A 21,217-nucleotide genomic window follows, 5' to 3' on the forward strand; every position below is an offset into this window, starting at 1 on the left:
AATAAAAAGCTTTTAAAAATTATTGTTCTATAAGGTATATACAATTTTGTATTATTTATTCCCTAAATAATACCATATGCCTTTTTTTTTTAAGTTTGTTTATTTTCAAATATTATAAACATATTATTGTTTATCAAGGTTGCTCTGCGTTTCTTGTTACTAAAGTTGTCACTGCTGGTACACATCATTAGTCATGGGGAATTTTCCACACTGCATGATAGTCAGGTCTCTGATACAAGATTTCAAGGCAGAAGGGTTTAAAGTTAGAAGACCACTTGCCCAACTAATTTGATAGCTAATTGACTAGTTGTTGAAAAAGTTACTCAAAATCATACAAAATTACATGAGTACCTTGAACAACTTGTAAATATCTATTTACAACCTGTAACTGTTCATCCACCCCTGTTTCAGTGTAGGTCCAGGTTATATTTGCCCTGATTGGAATTCTGCTTCTTTCTTGTATTAACCACATGTGTAACTCATTCTCCTAATTTCCTTGGTCTATTTCATTAAAGGGGAGTCAGAATTTAGCTGTTCTCACTATGACTGGCTCACTCAAAACTACTAAGATAAATTTGGCTAGCCTTCTCATTGAGTCTTTCTAGACTCATCAACTTAGTTTTCATAAAAACAGCTGTTCTCTGATATTTTATTATATAATATTTAATTAATATATCAACAATTTTCATAAACAAATTTGGGACCAAACAACTGATTCATAGCGAGCACAAGGGGGATGATAGAGGTAGCTACTACTTGAGTGCAGTTAATGTGGGCATTAATACCTAAGTTCTCTGGAGGACTAGAGGGCATTGGTTCACGTGGAGGTCAGATACCATATCAGTTTCATTATAACCTCACCGCAAATGGGTTATTTATTTACTTTTCAAATTTTATTGTGCTGTCAGTGAAAGTTTACAAATCAAGTCAGTCTCTCATATAAAACCTTATATACACCTTGCTATATACTCCTAGTTGCTCTTCCCCTAATGAGACAGCACACTCCTCTCCACCCTCTATTTCCCTGTCCATTCAGCCGGCTTCTGTCCCTGTCTGCTTTCTCATCTCCCCACCAGACAGGAGCTGCCCACATAGTCTCATGTGTCTACTTGATCCAAGAAGCTCACTCCTCACCAGTATCATTTTCTATCCTACAGTCCAGTCCAATCCCTGTCTGAAGAGCTGGCTTTGGTAACAGTTCCTGTCTTGGACCATGACCTCTGGTGTCCTTCTAGTCTCAGCCAGACCATTAAGTCTGGTTTTTTATGAGAATTTGAGGTCTGCATCTCACTGCTCTCCTGTTCCTTCAGGGATTCTCTGTTGTGTTCCCTCTCATGGATGTCATCAGTTGTAGCCACGCACCATCTAGTTCTTCTGGTCTCAGGCTGATGTAGTCTCTGATTTATGTGGCCCATTCTGTCTCTTGGGCTCATACTTACCTTGTGCCTTTGGTGTTCTTCATTCTACTTTGCTCCATGTGGGTTGAGACCAATTGATGCATCTTTTAGATGGCTGCTTGCTAGCGTTTTAAGACCCCAGATGCCACTCTCCAAAATGGGATGCAGAGTGTTTTCTTAATAGATTTTATTATGCCATTTGACCTAGATGTCCCCTGAAATCATGGTCCCAAAACCCCTGCCCCTGCTACGCAGCCTTCGAAGCATTTGGTTTATTTCAGGAAACTGCTTTTAGTTTAGTCCAGTTGTGCTGACCTCTCCCGTATTGTGTGTTGTCTTTCCCTTCACCTAAAATAGTTCTTGTCTAGTGTCTAATTAGTATCTAATTAGTGAATACCCCCTCCTTTCCTCCCCTCCTCACTCTCATAACCATCAAAGAATATTTTCTTCTCTGTTTAAACTATTTCTTGAGTTCTTATAATAGTGGTCTCATACAATATTTGTCCTTTTGCAACTGACTAATTTCACTCGGCATAATGCCTTCCAGATTCCTCCATGTTATGAAATGTTTCACGGATTCATCATTGTTCTTTATTGATGTGTAGTATTCCATTGTGTGGATATACCATAATTTATCCATTCATCTGCTGATGGGCACCTTGGTTGCTTCCATCTTTTTGCTATTGTAAACAGTGCCGCAATAAACATGGGTGTGCATATATCTGTTTCTGTAAAGGCTCTTATTTCTCTAGAATGTATTCCAAGGAATGGGATTGCTGGATTGTATAGTAGTTCTATTTCTAGCTTTTTAAGGAAGTGCCAAATTGATTTCCAAAGTGGTTGTACCATTTTACATTCCCACCAGCAGTGTATAAGTGTTCCAGTCTCTCCACAACCTCTCCAGAATTATTTTGTGTTTTTTGGATTAATGCCAGCCTTGGTGGAGTAAGATGGAATCTCATTGTAGTTTTGATTTGCATTTCTCTAATGGCTAATGATCGTGAGCATTTCCTCATGAATCTGTTAGCTCCTGAATGTCTTCTTTAGTGAAGTGCCTGTTCATATCCTTTGCTCCAAATGGGTTATTTTTAATTAACAACATCTAATAATTGAATTCTCCCTTGATAGTTTTCTTTGACTATTTTTCTTTCTGAACCGTTATTCATAATTATTTCCTTTAACTTGAATGTGACATGTTCTGTGTTATTAGGTTCCTAGACCCTGGTAACTTTAGACCAGACCATTCCTCATATATTAGACTGATGCTCTGTTATTTCTAACATTCCTGTTTTTAAGTCAGAATTAGATACAATATCATAGTACACATCTTATACAATACTTGGAAAACTGTAGATCTTTTCTGAGATATTTTCAGTAGCCTTGGATATAAGGGAAAGGAAGCTAAGACCTGGGAGAGGGCATAAAAGCCCCAAACATATTGTGCTTCTGAAGAATGAATGAGCAATACTATAAATTCAAGCATAAATAAGTAAACTATTAGTTTAAACTCTTAGTAAACTTGGTAAGCTCTTATCAAATCTCTTAGTTGGGATCATGTGACAACAATGATGTGGCTGTACGCAGTGGAGGAAATAGTAGTGTGCAAAGACAAATGGAAGGATGAAGAAGTATGTATGATCACATTTCTCCATATTTGCTTTGACTAAGATAGCCTGGAACCCAGACTAAAACATTTGGTACCAGAGGTGGGGTCCTGCTCTAACAAATACCTAAAATGTGGAAGTGGCTTTGGAATTGGGCAATGAGTGGAGGCTGGAAAAGTTTTAAAGTGCCTAATAGTAAAAGCCTAGATTGCCTTGAAGAGACTGTTGGATAGAATTATGGATGTTAAAGGCAGTTCCAATGAGGGCTTAGAAGGAAATGAGAGCCATAGAGAAAGTCTCTGTCATTTTAGAGAATACATGTGGAGCCATCAGCTGAATGTTGTTAGGCCTGTGGATATTAAATGTGCTTCTGGTGAGGCTTTAAAAGAAAATGATGAACATTTGATGGGACAGTGATGGACGGATGATGCTTTTTATTCAGTGGCAAAGAACTTGTCTGAATTATTTTCAAATGTTTGGTAGAAGGTAGAACTTGTAAATGATGAATTTGGATATTTGGCTGAGAAGATTTCTAGGCAAGATCTTAAAGGGGCCCCATGGGTTTTCCTTGCCATTTATAATAAAGTGCAAGAGGAAAGAGATGGACTTAACAATGAACTGTGCAAAATGAAAACAGAGCTTAAAGGTCTGGAAAATTCTGTTGTACTAACTTGGGACACATGTCCTAGAATTTTCACCAAGGATGTGGTTATGTAATCTTTTGTTAAAGAGGTTAAGCCTGTGACTGATGGATCTAACCAGCTACCACAGCAGAACACCCACCAGCTTAGACTGAAGGGAGCAGACAGGATGAAGGCAAGGAATGCTGTCTGCCTCTTGGAATTCTAAAGGTAGGAAACAGGCCAAAAGAGCTACGTCCGTTGTCCTCCAAGAAAAGGACCATCCCTAGAACAGCTTGGAGATCAGCAGAACTGTTAGACGGAACACAGGAAGCAGGGCTGACTGGATTTGAAAGGGTGGAGCCAAGGTCTCCTAGGTCTCAAAGGGTGGACTCACAGCCTTCTAGGTTTCAAAGGGTGGAGCAACAGCCATATGGGTCTCAAAGGGTGGGGCCACACCCTCCTAGGTTTCAGAATCAGAGCTCCACCAACTCAGTTCAGGAGTGTGGGGCTGCTTTCATGTTGCCCAAGAGAATGGGGCAGCCACCCAAAGTTGAGGGAATGGGGCTGCCATGCCCAAGGAGTAGGAGAATGGAGTCTACTGGGGACCAGGGAGTAGAGTCACCACTCAGATGGATTAGGGGATTGGGGCCGCCCAAAGGCGAGGGAGCAGAGTTGCCATCCCACTGGGTCTGAAAGGTGAGAGAACATGGCCAGCACCCAGAGTATGGAGGACAGGGCCATGGCCTAGATGGTCCCAGAGAACAGACGATTATCTTTAAGCCTTAAGAGCTAATGTGGAGCTCTGGTGGCAAGTAGTTAAGAGCTAGGCTGCTAACCAAAAGGTTGGCAATTTGAATCCACCAGCTGCTTCTTGGAAACCTGATGGGGCAATTCTACTCTGTCCTATAGGGTTGCTATGAGTCAGAATCAACTCAACAGCATTGGGTTTGTTTGTTTTTTTTTTTCCTTTGGAATAATAGCTAATGTAATTTGTTCTGCTGTGTTTTGGACTTGTTATGTTGTTAGGTGCCATTGAGTCGTTTCCAACTCATAGCCACCCTGTGTACCACAGAGTGAAATACTGCCCAGTCCTGTGCCATGCTCACATCGTTGTTATGCTTCAGCCCACTGTTGCAGCCACTGTGTCAGTCAATCCCGTTGAGGGTCTTCCTATTTTTTGCTGATCCTCTGCTTTACCAAGCATGATGTCCTTCTTCAGGAACTGATCCTTCCTGACGACATGTCCAGAGTATGTAAAACGCAGCCTTTCCACCCTTGCCTCTAAGGAGCATTCTGGTTGTACTTCTTCCAAGACAGATTTGATCGTCTTTTTGGCAGTCCATGGTATATTCACTATTCTTCTCCAACATCACAATTCAAAGGCGTCCGTTCTTCAGCCTTCCTTATTCATTGTCCAGCTTTCACATGCATATGATGCAACTGCAAATACCATGGCTTGCGTCAGGCACACCTTAGTCTTTAAGGTGACGTCTTTGCTTTTCAACACTTTAAAGAAGTCTTTTGCAGCAGATTTACCCAGTGCAGTACGTCTTTTGATTTCTTGACTGCTGTTTCCATGGGTGTTGATTGTGGATCCAAGTAAAATGAAATCCTTGACAACTTCAGTCTTTTCCCCATTTATCACTGCTGTTGCTTATTGGTCCAGTTGTGAGGATTTTTGTTTTCTTTATGTTGAGGTGTAATCCAGACTGAAGGCTGTGGTCTTTGATCTTCATCAGTAAGTGGTTCAAGTCCTCTTCACTTTCAGCAAGCAAGGTTGTGTCATCTGCATAACGCAGGTTGTTAATGAGTCTTCCTCCAACCCTCATGCCTTGTACTTTGTGTACTCCAGCTTCTCAGATTATTTGATCAGCGTACAGATTGAATTGATATGGTGAAAGGATACAACTCTGACACACACCTTTCCTGACTTTAAACCACGCAGCATCTCCTTGTTCTGTCCGAACAACTGCCTTTTCATCTATGTACAGGTTCCTCATGAACACAATTAAGTGTCCTGGAATTCCTATTCTTCAGAATGTTATTCATAATTTGTTATGATCCACACAGTCAAATGCCTTTGCATAGTCAATAAAACACAGGTAATCATTTTTCTGGTATTCTCTGCTTTCAGCCAGGATCCATTTGTCATCAACAATGATAGCCCTGGTTCCACATCCTCTTCTGAATCCGGCTTGAATTTCTGGCAGCTCCCTGTCCATATACTGCTACAGCCATTTGAATGATCTTCAGCAAAATTTTACTTGCACATGATATTAATGATAATTGTTCAATAATTTCCACATTCGGTTGGGTCACCTTTCTTGAGAATAGACAAAAATAGGGATCTCTTCCAGTCTGTTGGCCAGGTAGCTGTCTTCCAAATTTCTTGGCACAGACAAGTGAGCACTTCCAGCACTGCATCCATTTGTTGAAACATCTCAGTTGATATTCTGTCAATTCCCGGAGCCTTGTTTTTCACCATGGCCTTCAGTGCAGCTTGGACTTCTTCCTTCAGTACCATCAGTTCCTGATCATATGCTACCTCTTGAAATGGTTGGGCATTGACCAGTTCTTTTTGGAATAATGACTCTGTGTATTCCTTCCGTCTTCTTTTGATGCTTTCTGTGTCATTTAATATTTTCCCATAGAATCCTTCACTATTGCAGCTCGAGTCTTGAATTTTTTCTTCAGTTCTTTCAGCTTGAGAAATGCTGAGCATGTTCTTCCCTTTTGGTTTTCTATCTCCAGCTCTGTGTACATGTCAGTATAATACTTTACTTTGTCTTCTCGAGCCACCGTTTGATCTTCTGTTCAGTTCTTTTACTTCATCATTTCTTCCTTTTGCTTTAGCTGCTCGACATTCAAGAGCAAGTCTCAGAGTATCTTCAGACATCTATTTTGGTCTTTTCTTTCTTTCCTGTCTTTTTAATGACCTCTTGCTTTCTTCATGTATGATGTCCTTGATGTCCACAACTTGTCTGGTCTTCAGTCATTAGTGTTCAACATGTCAAAGCTATTCTTGAGATGGTCTCTAAATTCAGGGGGGATATACTCAAGGTCATACTTTGGGTCCTGTGGACTTGTTCTGATTTTGATCAGTTTCAACCTAAATTTGCGTATGAGGAATTGATGGTCTGTTCCACAGTTGGCCCCTGGCCTTGTCCTGACTGATGATATTGAGCCTTTCCATCCATGTCTCTCCACAGATGTAGTCAGTTTGACTTCTGTGTATTCCATCTGGTAAAGTCCACGTGTATGGTTGCTGTTTATGTTGGTTAAAAAAGGTATTTGCAATGAAGAAGTCGTTGGTCTTTTTAAAAATTCTACCATGCAATCTCCAGCATTGTTTCTATCACCAAGGCCATACTTTCCAACTATGGAGCCTTTTTGTTTCCAGTTTTTGCATTCCAATCACCAGTAATTATCAATGCGTCCTGATTGCACATTGATCAATTTCAGACTCCAGAAGTTGGTAAAAATCTTCTGTTTCTTCATCTTTGGCCTTAGGGGTTGGTGTGTAAATTTGAATGACAGTTGTATTAACTGGTCTTTCTTGTAGGCATATGGATATTATCCTATCACTGACAGCACTGTACTTTAGAATTGATCTTGAAATGTTGTTTTTGAGAATGAATGCAACGCCATTCCTCTTCAGGTTGTCATTCCCAGCATAGTAGACCATATGATTTTCCGATTCAAAATGGCCAATACCAGTGTGTTTCAGCTCACTAATGCCTAGGATATTGATGTTTATGCGTTACATTTCATTTTTGATGATTTCCAGTTTTCCTAGATTTCACACTTCGTATATTCCACGTTCTGATTATTAATGGATGTTTGCAGCTGTTTCTTCTCATTTTGAGTCATGCCACATCAGCAAATGAAGGTCCCGAAAGCTTGACTCCATCCACATCATTAAGATCAACTTTACTTTGAGAAGCAGCTCTTCCCTAGTTGTCTTTTGAGTGCCTTCCAACCTGGGGGGCTTATCTTCTGGCACTGTATCAGACAATGTTCTCCTGCTATTCACAACGTTTTCACTGGCTAATTCTTTTCAGAAGTAGACTGCTGGGTCCTTCTTCCTAGTATGTCTTAGTCTGGAAGCTTAGCTGAAACCTATCTGCCATGGGTGACCCTGCTTGAATACCAGTGCATAACTTCCAGCATCACAGCAACATGCAAGCCCCCACACTACAACAAACTGACAGACACATGGGGGCTGGACTTGCTTGGTGTCCATTATCCCTTCTTTCCCTCCAATTTCTTCCACTTGTAATGGAAATGTCTACCTTTTGCCTGTTCCACCGTTGTTGTTTGGAAATGGATAACTTGTATTCTAGATTTCACAGGTGCCCCAGGATAGAATGCACCTAAAGTCTCCCCCGTATTTGATTTAGATGATTTAGCAGATGAGATTTTGGACTTGGAGTTGATATAAGGCTTTTGGGATGATGTGATAAGGTAAATGGATTTTTTTTTTATGTGGGAAGGGCATGAATTTTGGGTGGCCAGAGGGTGAATGTTATGGATTGAATTGTTTCCCTCAGAAGTATGTGTTGTAAATCCTAACACCTATACCTGTTGATGTAATCCTGTTTGGGAATACTGTTTTTTTGTTGTGTTTATGTGGCTATGTCAGTGTAGGATGTGTTTTGAACCAATCACGTTTTGAGATACAAGATGAGTAGATTAGACTCAGAGAAACAAGCAGAGATGGGGAAAGACAGATCTTATGACACATGAGATCTCCAAGAAACCAAGAAGAAGATGAAAAGAGACAAGGACCTTCCCCTAGAGCCACAGAGAGAGCAAACCTTCCACTGTGATGGCTTATGTTGCGTCAACTTGGCTAGGCTATCATTGTCAGTAGTTTGGCAGATACTATGTAATCACCTTCCATTTTGTGATCTGATGTGAGCAGCCAATCAGTTGAAAGAGGAGTTTTCTAGTATATAGCTAGCCTCCAGTATATAAATGGATGTTCTCGCAAAGCTTGCTGTTTCTTGATCCTGCACTCTTCTCATTGCCTGACCTCGGTTTTTGGGGCATAGCCCTGCAGAAGTCTCTGGACAGCTGCCTGACCTGCAGTTTGGGGTTCATTACCCCTGCAACCACCTGAGCCAGCAGAGGTCTTCAGCCTGTCGCCTGACCCACGGATTTGGAATTACCAGCTCCCCACAATTGCATGAGCCATTTCCTCACAATTGCATGAGCTATTTCCTTGAGGTAAATTTCTGTCTCTATATACGAGGGTAAGTAAAAAAAGTATTGCTACTAGGGTTCCAGTTCCTACATGTACAGGTTTATTCTAAACAAAACGTGTATAAACATGTTTCTGCAATCAGTGGATGGCTGCAGACAAGTGCTCTCAGTGATACACTTGTCTTAGTCTCCTTAGGGTGCCTTCAAAGAAAAAAAAAAAGGGGTACTTTTTGTGCCATGGAAGAAAACTATTTTGAGGTCAGATTTTTAACAAAACTCAAGTAGACATCTTCCCAAATCATTGGTCTTTGCTGCCCCACATAATACAACAGTGTTTAGATTGTTCAAGCGTTTTAAGGAAGGTCAGGAAGACCTCAAAGATGAGCCAGGAGAGGAAAGACTGCTCAGAAGGTTATGAGAACTGTTTTCTGGGATTCCAAAGGGGTAATCTTCATGGATATTCTCAAAGGACACAGGGGCTTATTAGGAAGAAGTTTTAAGAAAATTGAAAACTGCATTGGTGAGAAAAAGGCCAGGAAAATTGTGCCAAGGAATTGTTTTTCCATCACAACAATGCACCTGCTCATTCTTCAAGGGTAGCAAGGGCTGCCCTACAAGAATTTTGTTGGAAAATCTCACCCCATCTACCCTACAGCCTGGATCTTCCCCCTTCAGACTTCGTTTTGTTCCCAAAACTCAAAGAACTTTTAAAAGGAACATGAGGATGCCAGAATGGTTATTGTGACGTGTTGTAGATCGAAGAGCACAGAATTCTTCAGGGAAGGGTTAGAGGGATGGAAACATGGCCTTCAGGAGGTATGTCAAGATGGAGGATATGTCAAGAAACAGTAGCTTCATATTTGGATATTTTTGTTTAATCAGGGTTTCTATGATTTTGTAGCAATACTTTTTGACTTACCCTCATGTATATTTATATATCTATATATACTTCACTGGTTTTGCTCCTGTAGAGAACTCAGACTAAGACACAGGATGTACGTTTGTTTCCTTCATCTTTAAAGAAAGCGACATGGAAGCAGTATATACAATCATTTCAGTACAGATGGGGAAGGGATTAGGCAGTAAGACACATTGTATTGTTATATAATTAGATTATCGTACTTGTCTTTCTTGAGCCTTGATCTTTGTAATACTTTCTTTTACTTCTTTCTAAATCCCTTTTTATTGTTGTTGTATAGTGTATTTATTCAGCAATTACCTTTAAATGCCTAACATGTGCCAGTGTTAATTATACCATAGTGAGTGCAATATCCTTTAGCCTTTAAATTGTTATTCCATGGTTGTAGTAGTACCTGGGCAATCATTTTTTTACTGAACTCCTCAGATGAATTTAATCAAAACAATACTTATCACCTGACTCTACTTCTGTGCGTTTTTAAATTTCCATTTCCTGCCCTTTTTTCATATTGTCCAGAATTATTTAAACTGTTCACTTTCCGTGTATATTATTTTAGAATTTACTTCCTATATGTGTAATGGAAGGTTTATTTCTTTTTGAACAGTAATACAGTATGCATTTACCTTCTTATCTTTCAGACATGCAGTCCAGATGTCAGACCAAGAAGTTATCACCAAAAAATGGCATTTTTGAAAGAGAATTACCCCAGTGGGCAATTATGGATATTTATAACAACCACAGCCTTGAAAGTTTGTGTTTTGGAGGTGACCGGGAAGGCAGAGATCAGTTTGAGGCACAACAGGAAAATCAGGAGGAATATTTTAATCAGCTGATACTCACCTATGAAAAAGTACCCACTTTTACCCAGAACACAGCATTTAATCTACGTCAGAGACTTAATACAGGAGAGAAACTGAATGAATTTAAAGCATGTGAGAATGCCTTTAGCTGTGGCTTAGACCTTACTCAACATCAGTTAATTCATACTGGTGAGAAACTCTGTGAAGAAAAGGAATGTGGGAAGACCGTTCTTCCCGATTCAGAACTTACTCAATGTCAGACTGTTCTCACTTCTAAGAAAACATATGAATGTAAAGAATGTGGGAAGACCTTTAGTTTGCGTTCAAGTCTTACTGGTCATCACAGAATTCATACTGGTGAGAAACCTTTTAAATGTAAGGAATGTGGAAAGGCCTTTAGGTTTCATTCACAACTTAGTGTTCATAAGCGAATTCATACTGGTGAAAAATCTTATGAATGTAAGGAATGTTGGAAGGCCTTTAGTTGTGGCTCAGATCTTACTCGACATCAGAGAATTCATACTGGTGAGAAACCCTATGAATGTAAGGAATGTGGGAAGGCCTTTAGTCAGCGATCACATCTTACTAAACATCAGCGAATTCACACTGGTGAAAAACCTTATGAATGTAAAGAGTGTGGGAAAGCTTTTACTCGTGGCTCACACCTAACTCAACATCAGAGAATTCATGCTGGTGAAAAATCTCATGTATGTAAGGAATGTGGAAAAGCTTTTATTCGTGGTTCAAATCTTGCTCAGCATCAAAATATTCATTTTGGCAGGAAACCCTATAAATGTGAGAAATGTGGGAAAGCCTATATCTGGAGTTCACACCTTGCTCGACATCAGCGAATTCATACCAGTAGGAAACCTTATGAATGTAAGGATTGTGGGAAGACTTTTATTTGGGCTTCATATCTTGTTCAACATGAGAAAATTCATAGTGAGAGGAAACTCTTTGAATGTAGGGAATGCAGAAAGACCTTTCTTCATGGCTCACAGTTGAATCGACATCAGAAAATTCATACTGGTGAGAGAACCTATGAATGTAAGGAGTGTGGAAAGACCTTTTTTCGTGGTTCAGAACTCAATCGGCATCAGAAAATTCACACTGGCAAGAGACCATATAAATGTGAAGAATGTGGAAAAGCCTTTCTCTGGGGTTCACAACTTACCCGACATCAGAGAATTCATACTGGTGAAGAACCTTATGTATGTAAAAAATGCGGAAAATCTTTTCTATGGGGCTCACAGCTTACACGACACAGGAAAACTCACATTGCTACAGAACCCTATGAATGTAAGGAAAGTGGGCAGATCTTTCGTCATCATTCATATTGTATTGAACAGAAAATTCACAGTGGAGAGCATCTCTATGAATGGAAAGACTGTAGGAACACCTTTAATCAGGACTCAGACATTGCTCAACACCATAATATTTATACTTTTGAGAAATCCTATGAATATAAAGATTTTGAGAAGGCATTTTCTCAGAGCTCTCACTTTATTTCACTCTTGTAAAGTCGTATTACTATAAAAAAATGTTTGAAGGGATTTAATCACTACTCTTTTAATTGACGTTGGCTTATTTCTTCTCTTGAGAAACCCCACGAGTGTAATACTTTTCACATACATCCCTCCAGGTACAAAGATTTTATGTACTCATTTTAATGTTGGTAGCTGCAGAAAACTACATATGTAGAAGCATTACATGTCCAAGTTGTTTCTCTATTAACATTCAGATTGTTTCAGTTCTTTGAATTTTCAGTCAAAAGTCGATAAACATCCTTAAACACAAATACTTGCATATTTGTGTTTTATTTCTGTAAGATATTCTTTTACATGAGATTCATGAATCAGTGTTTATATTTTTAATTGTAATAGCTAATAACATTATTTTCCAGATATCACACATTTAGTCTCATCAGCATTGTGCTGAGATGCACATTTTCTTACAACCTAACAGCATTCTTTGTTAGTCTTTCTGATGAAAAACCAAATCACTGCTTTAATTTGAATTTTTGTAAATATTAGGTAGATGGAGCATGTTTTCATTTGTATACTGGCCATCTGAATTTTCTGTAAATTACCTATTTGTAGTCTTTGTCTTATTTCTGTTGTATCGTTTTTCTCTTATAAATTTGTGGAAACTATGTTATGGCTATAACCCTTAATCATATGGTTTACAAAAATAATTTCTCAGTCTATCTTTTTTTTCTTTTTATGGCAATCTTTGTGTAATTGCATGTTGCACAGCTTCCAAGGCCTATTTCTTTTAGGGGCCCTACTGAAAGGTGGCTGCTTTATAGCCTCCAATACCCAAACAAGCTGACCAGCTGTTGGGCTTCCTTTTTGTTAGCAAGTGCCCCCACAGACAACAATTTTTGTTTAACTTCTTTAGGAATGCTTTGTTAGCAGGCCCAAGCAGCCCCCAAGAATTTTACTTGCTGGGCTGTTTTTTTGTTTGTTTGTTTGTTTTGGTTTGGGTTGTTTATGGCTCAACTAGCCCATGTCATGACAGCTGTAACCTCGTGCAGGGTATGTTTAAGTTTCGCTTTAGTAGGGCCAGCAATGAGGATGTCATCAAACTCCTGGGAATAATCTGGCTTGTTGCAGGTCTAGCCCCACCCATTGGTGGCCTTGCAGGGGGTTTAAGTATACCTGCAGAAGCACAGTGAGAGTGTATTGTAGACTGCTTCAGGTAAGTGCAAATCGGTCCTGCAAAAGAATCAAGAACAAGGCATCGGTCAATAACAGTATACCAGTTTCCCATGTGAGCGGCCATTGTATCGGTAATGGTAATTATATCTGGTACTGCAGAGGCCAAGCGTGACACCTCAGTATTCAATCTGCTGTAGTCTATCGTTAGCCTCTACACTCCTGAGATCTTTTTTATGAGCTAAACTGGGCTATCGAACTGCAACAGGGTGGTTCTTAACATTCTGGCCTGTAGGAAGAGCTGAAACCATAATGTTCTCCACCTGGGAGGCATTACTGCCTTTGTTAAATAACCTGACAGGGTTTGAGCAATTCAATTGGCAGGTGTGAATCAGTCCCATTGTTATAGCTTGAATTCTTTGCTGTGAGGGGGTGTAGCTCCTCAGGTAGTGATGGTATTGCATGCTGCACACAGCCCTGGTGGTGCAAGTTAAGAGCTTGACTGCTAACTGAAAGGTGAACCTACCCAACAACTCCGCAGGAGAAAGACCCATCAGTCTGCTTCCATAAGGATCACAGCCATGAAGACCATATGAGAAAGTTCTAATGTGTCACATGGGGTCTTGGTGAGTCAGAATTGACAGCACCTAACACAACAACATAATGCTTGAAATGATCACTTTCCTACTGTTGGTCACTGTCTCCATTCTAAAACCTGCCAAAAGCATGAGCTCGCAACTACCCCTTTGATTACTGCCACTTAGGCTGCAGTGTCAAGGAGCCCCATGAAGGTCTGTGTCCTCCCCTTCTCCATATCCACTTTTATGGATGCACAGGGCTACCAGTCCCTGGAAAGGATCTGAAGACCATGACCCCACTCCTAATCATTCATTAAAGGATAGAACAGTGTTATCTATGTCCTCTGCAGGTGCAGGTTCATACAACTAGGTATCTTCTACTTTTGTCTGAAGAATAGCTATAGCCTCATGAACAGTTCTCCAGGGGTTTTACTTTTAGGGAAGTCCCCAGAGGTAAGGAGTACTAGTCTCATGCTTCCAGCAGAAGTATGAGTTGTCCTGCTCAGTGTGGGCAAATACTGCAGCAGGGGGACAGTGGTCAGTTTCCCCAAACTGTACCACTCAATGTGGGACATCTGAGTTTTTAAGGCCCCCTCATCAAAGAGGTGCACCAGCCAAGTTGTGTGACATTCTTTGGACTTTTGTTCATATCTATCCTTTGGTTTTCAAATCTCATTCTTGGAGGACCTCATCTCAATGTTTTTGTTCTCAGCAACACCATAAGTCATTCTTCACTGAGTGAAAACAAGTCTAATTTGGGGCCTGTAGTGCACCTGGACCAAGTAGCACTCCCTGCACAGAAGGCATACCCTCCTTAGGCACAGTTTGCAGCCCCTGGGACTTCATGAGGACTGGTGGGTGAATGGAAAATACGACAATGGCCAAGAGCCAGGAGATGGTTTCCCTCTTATGCCTGGTCTACCAGGTTTCTATTTTAGGTTTCCCAGGTCCACAGAGAATAATTTTGCTCTAGGATGGACCATACCCACAGTCTCATCTACACGTGATTTAAATTATTTACTAAATGAGATTTTGGACTTAAAGTTGGTGCTGGAATGGGTTAAGATAATTGGGGGCGCTGGGGTGTGGTAAATGTATTTTGCATGTGGAAGGACATAATTTTATGGGATCAGACGGTAGAGTGTTATCAATTGAATTGTGTTCCCCAAAAGGATATGTTGAAGTCCTAATCCTTGGGACCTGTGAACATGATCTTGTTTGGAAATAGGGTCTATGAAAATGTTATTACTTAACATGAAGGCATACTGGAGTATGGTGGATCCTAATCCCATCTGAGTGGTATCTTATAATAAAAGACAAGATCAGACACAGACACAGGGCCAGACAGAAGAAAGATGGCCATGTGACTACAGAGGCAGATGCAAGCCAAGGAATGCCAAGGATTTCCAGGAGCCACCAGAAGCTAAGAGAGATGCATGGAACGGTTTTTGTCTCAGAGGCCAATGGCCAATACCTCCAGAACTATAAGACAACAAATTTCTTTGAAGCCACCCACTTTGTGCTATTTGCTTATGGTAGCCCAAGGAAACTAAGAAATATATGAAGGAAACAGTAATAAAATTGAAGGCAAAAATAGTTTTACAATAATAGTTGGAAATTTCATGACTTCAGTGCTTAAGTCTACCACACATTTAATGAAGAATTAACACTAATCCTTCCCAAACTCTTCCAAAAAATAGGAGAGAATATTTTGTAATTCATTCTGTGAGGCCAGCACTACCCTGATACTACAGCCAGATAAAAAGATGACTATGAAAAAAAAATTAAAGACCAATATCCATTATATAGGTGCAAAAATCCTCAACCAAGATACCTGCAAACCAAATCCAACAGCATATTAAAAGGATTATACACCATGACTGAGTGGGATTTATCTAAGGAATGCAAGGGAATTTCAACATTCGAAAATCAATCAATGTGATACACCACATTAACAAAATGAAGCGGGGGGAACACATGGTCATCTCAATTGATAAAAGGCATTTGAGAAAACTCAACACTGTTTCATGATAAAACACTCAGCAAATTAGGAATAGAAGGAACTTCCCCCACATGATAAAGAGCATTTATTAAAAACCCACAATTAACATCACAGTCAATGTTGAAAGACTGAAAGCTTTCCCCTTAAAATCAGGAAAAAGACAAGGATTCCCACTCTTGCCACTGCTATACAACATTGTACTGGAAGTTTTAGAGCAATTAAGCCTCAAAATTAGAAAGGAAAAAGTAAAACTACATATATTCATAGATGACCTGATCCTTGTTTTCGGCTGGGATCTCTAGAGAAGCAAAACCAGTGAAGCATATATAAACACACATACTAACCTGTTGCTGTAGAGTCCATTCCAGCTCACTGACCCTATAGGACAGCGTAGAACTGCCCCATAGGGTTTCCAAGGAGAGCCTGGTGGATTCAAACTGCCGATCTTTTGGTTAGAAGCTGTAGACCAGGGTTTCCGTGTGTGTGTGTGTGTCAAGGAAATGGCTCATGCAGTTGTAGAGGCTGGAAAGTCCCAAGTCCATGGGTCAGGCATCAGGCTGGAGGCTTCTGACTCACATAGCTGCAGGGGCTGCCGAACCCAAGATCAGCAGGTCAGAGAGCAGGCTGCTGGTTCACAGTCTGCAGAGGCTGATGAATCCAAGATCAACAGATAAGGTAACAGGCTGCTGGCTTAAGCCTCAAGAACTGGAGGTCAGATGATGATGAGGCAAATGCAAGATCCAGAGCGGAGCAAAAGCCAGCGAGCTGCACCCAAAAGTCCATATATTTTGGGTGCAGGTCACATCTGCAAGGAAATTCCCTTTCAGCTGATTGGCTGCTCATAGCAGATCTCATCATGGAGGTGTTTACATCATTATATAACTTCCAAACTATGTAACTGCCAAACCCTGAGAATCATGGCCCAGCAGAGTTGACACACAACCTTAACCATTACAATCCTATGTTTAAAAAATTCCAAAGGAAGCTATTAGAGCTAATAAACAAAGTTGCAGCATACAAATAAAAACACAAAAAAAGTTGTGTTTCTATATACACCAATAATGAACAAGCTGGAAAGAAATTAAAACAATTCCATTTATAACAGCATCTAAAAGAATAAAATAGTAATAAACTTAAGTAGGTGAAAGAATTGCTCACTGAAAATTACAAAACATTGCTGAATGAAATTAAATGAGATCTACATAGATGGAGAGACTTGGAGAACTCACAGTTCCTGATTTCAGTACTTACTACAAAACCACATAACCAAAACTTAAGGACACACAGACCAAGGAATTAGAATTGAGAGTCCAGAAATAAAACCTCTCATTTATGATAAATTGATTTCCCACAAGTGTGCCAAGCCATTCAGTAGAAAAATAGTCCTTTCAATAAATGGTGCTGGATGACTGGATGACCACATGCTGAAGAACTGAAGTTGGAGCCCTACCTCATACCATATACAAAAATGAACTCAAAATGGATCAACGAACTAAATATAAAAGCTAAAACCATACAACCCTCAGAAGAAACCATAGGGGTAAATCTTCATGACCTGTAGTTTGGCCATAAATTCCTAAATATGACACCAAAAGCATAAGCAACAAAAGAAAAAATAAAGTGGACTTCATAAAAATTAAAAACTTTTATGCATAAAGGAGATTATCGAGAAAGCAAAAAAACGACCTACAGAATGGGTGAAAATATTTGGAAACGATATGTCTAATAAAATAAGTGTTTAATATCTAAAGAACATCTACAACTCAATAACAAAAAGAGAACTCAAAGAATGGGCCAAATATCTGAACAGATTTTTCTCCAACAAAGATATAAAAATGGCCAAAAAGCACATGAAAAGACGCTCAGCATTATTAGTCACTGTTGCTGTGTGCCACTGAGTTGCTTTTTACTCATAGCAACCCCATGTGACAGAGCAGAACTGCCCCCGTAGAGTTTTCTAGGCTGTAATCTTTACGGGAGTACATCACCAGGTCTCTCTCCTGTACAGCGACTGGGTGAGTTTGAACCACCAACCAAGAACTTGACTAGGGCTCCTTTCGTTAGTTGTTCCCATTGCTGTTGAGTTGATTTGCAAAAATGAGATACCATTTCACACTCACTAAAATGACTAAGATCTAAAAATTGGAAAATAACAAGTGTTGTTAAGGATGTGGAGAAACTGGAAGCCTCATGGGAACTAGTAGAAATGTAAAATGGTGAAGTCATTGTGGAAAACAATTTTCCAGTTCCTCAAAAAGTTAAACACAGAACTACTATATGACCCAGCAATTTCAGTCCCAGGTATACACCCAAAGAATTGAAAGCACAGATACTTCTGCAACTACGTTCATTGCCACAGTATTCACAATAGCCAAAAGAGTGAAACAACTCAAGTGTCCATCAATAGATGAATGTTGTTAGGTACCATTGAGTCAATTCTGACTCATAGCAACCCTATGCACAACAGAACAAAGCACTGTCTGCTCCCGCACCGTCCTCACAGTCGTGTTGCTTGAGTCCATTGTTTTAGCCACCGTTTCAATCCATCTCGTTGAGGGTCTACCTTTTTCGCTGACCCTCTACCTTACCAAGCATGATGTCCTTCTCCAGGGACTGGTCCCTCTTGATAACATGTCCAAAGTATGTGAGACAAAGTCTCACCATCCTCACTTCTAAAAAGCATTCTGGCTATACTTCCAAGACATATTTGTTCATTCATCTGGCAGTCAATGGTGTATTTAATATTCCTTGCCAACGCCATAATTTGAAGGCCACAATTCTTCTTTGGTCTTCCTTATTCATTGTCCAGCACTCATATGCATATGAGGCAACTGAAGACACCAAGGCTTGGGTTCAGGCACACTTTAGTCCTCAAAGTGACCTCATTGCTTTTTAAAACTTTAAAGAGGTCTTTTACAGCAGATTTTCCTAATGCAATGCATCGTTTGATTTCTCGCCTAGTTCTTCCATGAGTGTTGATTGTGGATCCATGTAAAATGAGATCTTTGCAACTTCAGTATGTTCTCCACTTATCATGATGTTGCTTATTGGTCCAGTTGTGAGAATTTTTGTTTTCTTTCTGTTGAGGTGTAACCCACACTGAAGGCTGTGGTCTTTGATCTTCATCAGTAAGTGCTTCAAGTCCTCTTCACTTTCAGCAAGTAAGGTTGTGTCATCTGCATATCACAGGTTGTTAATGAGCCTTCCTCCAACCCTGATGCCATGTTCTTCTTAATATAGTCCAGCTTCTCGGATTATTTGCTTGGCATACAGATTGAATAAGTATGGTGAAAGGATACAACACTGACACACTTTTCCTGATTTTAAACCACACAGTATTTCCTTGTTTGAATGACTGCCTTAGTCTAAATTCCTTATGCACAATAAGATTAAAGTGTTCTGGGATTCCCGTTCTTTGCAATGTTATCCATAATTTGTTATGATCCAGTCAAATGCTTTTGCATAATCAATAAAGCAAAGGTAAACATCTTTCTGGTATTCTCTGCTTTCAACCATGATCCATCTGACATCAGCAATGATATCCCTGGTTCCACATCCTCTTCTTAATTTGGCTTGAATTTCTGGCAGTTCCCTGTTAATGTACTGCTGCAACCACTTTTGAATGATCTTCAGGAAAATTTTACTTGTGTGTGATATTTATGATATTGTTCCATAATTTCCGCATTCTGTCGGATTGCCTCTCTTTGGAATGGGTAAATATGGACCTCTTCCAGTCAGTTGGCCAGGTAGCTGTCTTCCAAATTTCTTGACATAGATGAGTGATGCTTCCAGTGCTGCATCCATTTGTTGAAAAACCTCAAATGGTGTTCTGTCAATTCCTGGAGAAATGTTTCTCGCCAATGGCTTCAGTGCAGCTTGGACTTCTTCCTTTAGTACCATCAGTTCTTGATCATATGCTACCTCCTGAAATGGTTGAACACTGACCAGTTCGTTTTGGTACAGTGACTCTGTATTCCTTCCAACTTCTTTTGATGTTTCCTACGTCGTTTAATATTTTCCCCGTAGAATTCTTCAATATTGCCACTCGAGGCTTGAAATTTTATTCAATTTTTTCAGCTTGAGAAATGCTGAGCGTGTTCTTCCCTTTTGGTTTTCCAACTCCAGGTCTCTGCACTTGTCATTATAATACTTTACTTTGTCTTCTCAAGCCGCCCTCTGAAATCTTCTGTTCAGGTTTTTTACTTCATAATTTCTTCCTTTCGCTTTAGCTGCTCTACATTCAAAAGCAACTTTCAGAGTCTCCTCTGACATTCATTTTGGTCTTTCCTTTCCTGTGTTTTTAATGACCTCTTCCTTTCTTCATGTATGATGTCCTTGATGTCATTCCACAACTCGTCTAGTCTTCAGTCATTAATGTTCAATGGGTCAACTCTGTTCTCGAGATGGTGTCTAAATTCAGGTGGGATATACTCAAGGTCCTACTCTGGCTTTCATCAACTTGTAATTTTTTTTCAATTTCAACTCGAACTTGCATATAAGTAACTGATAGACTATTCTGCAGTTGGCCCCTCGCCTTTTTTCTCACTGATGATAGTGAGCTTGTCCATCGTCTCTTTCCACAGATGTAGTTGATTTGATTCCTGTGTATTCCATCTGGTGAGGTCTGGGTGTATAGTTGCTGTTTACGTTGTTGAAAAAAGGTACTTGCAACAAAGTCGTTAGTCTTGAAAAATTCTATCATGCGATCTCTGGTGTCATGTCTATCACCAAGGCCATATTTTCAAACTACCAATCCTTCTTTGTTTGCAATTTTGGCATTCCAATTGCCAGTAATTATCAATGCATCTCGATTGCATGTTCGATCAATTTCAGACTGCAGAAGTTGGTAAAAATCTTCAATTTCTTCATCTTTGGTGGCTGGTGCATAAATTTGAATAATAATCATACTAACTGGTCTTTCTTATAGGCGTATGAATATTATCCTATCACTGACAGCACTGCACTTCAGGATAGATCTTGAAATGTTCTTTTTGACAATGAATGTAACACCATTCCTCTTCGATTTGACATTCCCAGTATAGTAGACCATGTGATTGGCTGATTCAAAATGGCCAATACTAGTCCATTTCAGCTCACTAATGCCTAGGATATTGATGTTTATGCATTCCATTTCATTTGTGATGACTTCCAGTTTTTCTAGACTCATACATTGTAATTCCACATTCCTATTACTGATGGATGTTTGCATCTGTTTCTTCTCATTTTGAGTTGTGCCACATCAGCAAATGAAGGTCCTGAAAGGTTGACTCCACCACATCATTAAGGCTGACCCTACTTTGAGAAGGCAGCTCTTCCTTGGTCATATTTTGAGTGCCTTCCAACCTGAGGGGCCCGTCTTCCGGCACTATATCAGACAGTGTTCCGCTGCTATTCCTAAGGTTTTCACTGGTCATTTTTTTCAGAAGTAGACA

General features: G+C 39.9%; 1 protein-coding gene across 7 annotated transcripts in view; it reads left to right on the plus strand.

Annotated features, from left to right (window-relative positions):
• Positions 1-17,409, plus strand: part of LOC100656453 (zinc finger protein 790) — a 38,308-nt gene extending 20,899 nt beyond the window's left edge. For 4 of the 7 annotated variants that reach the window (XM_010601586.3, XM_064293234.1, XM_064293240.1 and 1 more), the window contains one exon: positions 10,387-17,409. In XM_010601586.3, coding sequence (XP_010599888.2) covers positions 10,387-12,068 — 1,682 coding nt within the window. In that variant the 3' untranslated portion in view covers positions 12,069-17,409. Of the gene's footprint in view, positions 1-8,024; positions 8,089-8,678; positions 8,854-10,386 lie in introns of all 7 variants that reach the window. The other 3 variants (XM_064293239.1, XM_023541475.2, XM_064293237.1) reach the window with 2 other exon arrangements.
• Positions 17,410-21,217: the final 3,808 nt, after the last annotated feature.

Source organism: Loxodonta africana, chromosome 11, assembly GCF_030014295.1.
Source record: "Loxodonta africana isolate mLoxAfr1 chromosome 11, mLoxAfr1.hap2, whole genome shotgun sequence".
NCBI lineage: Eukaryota > Metazoa > Chordata > Mammalia > Proboscidea > Elephantidae > Loxodonta > Loxodonta africana.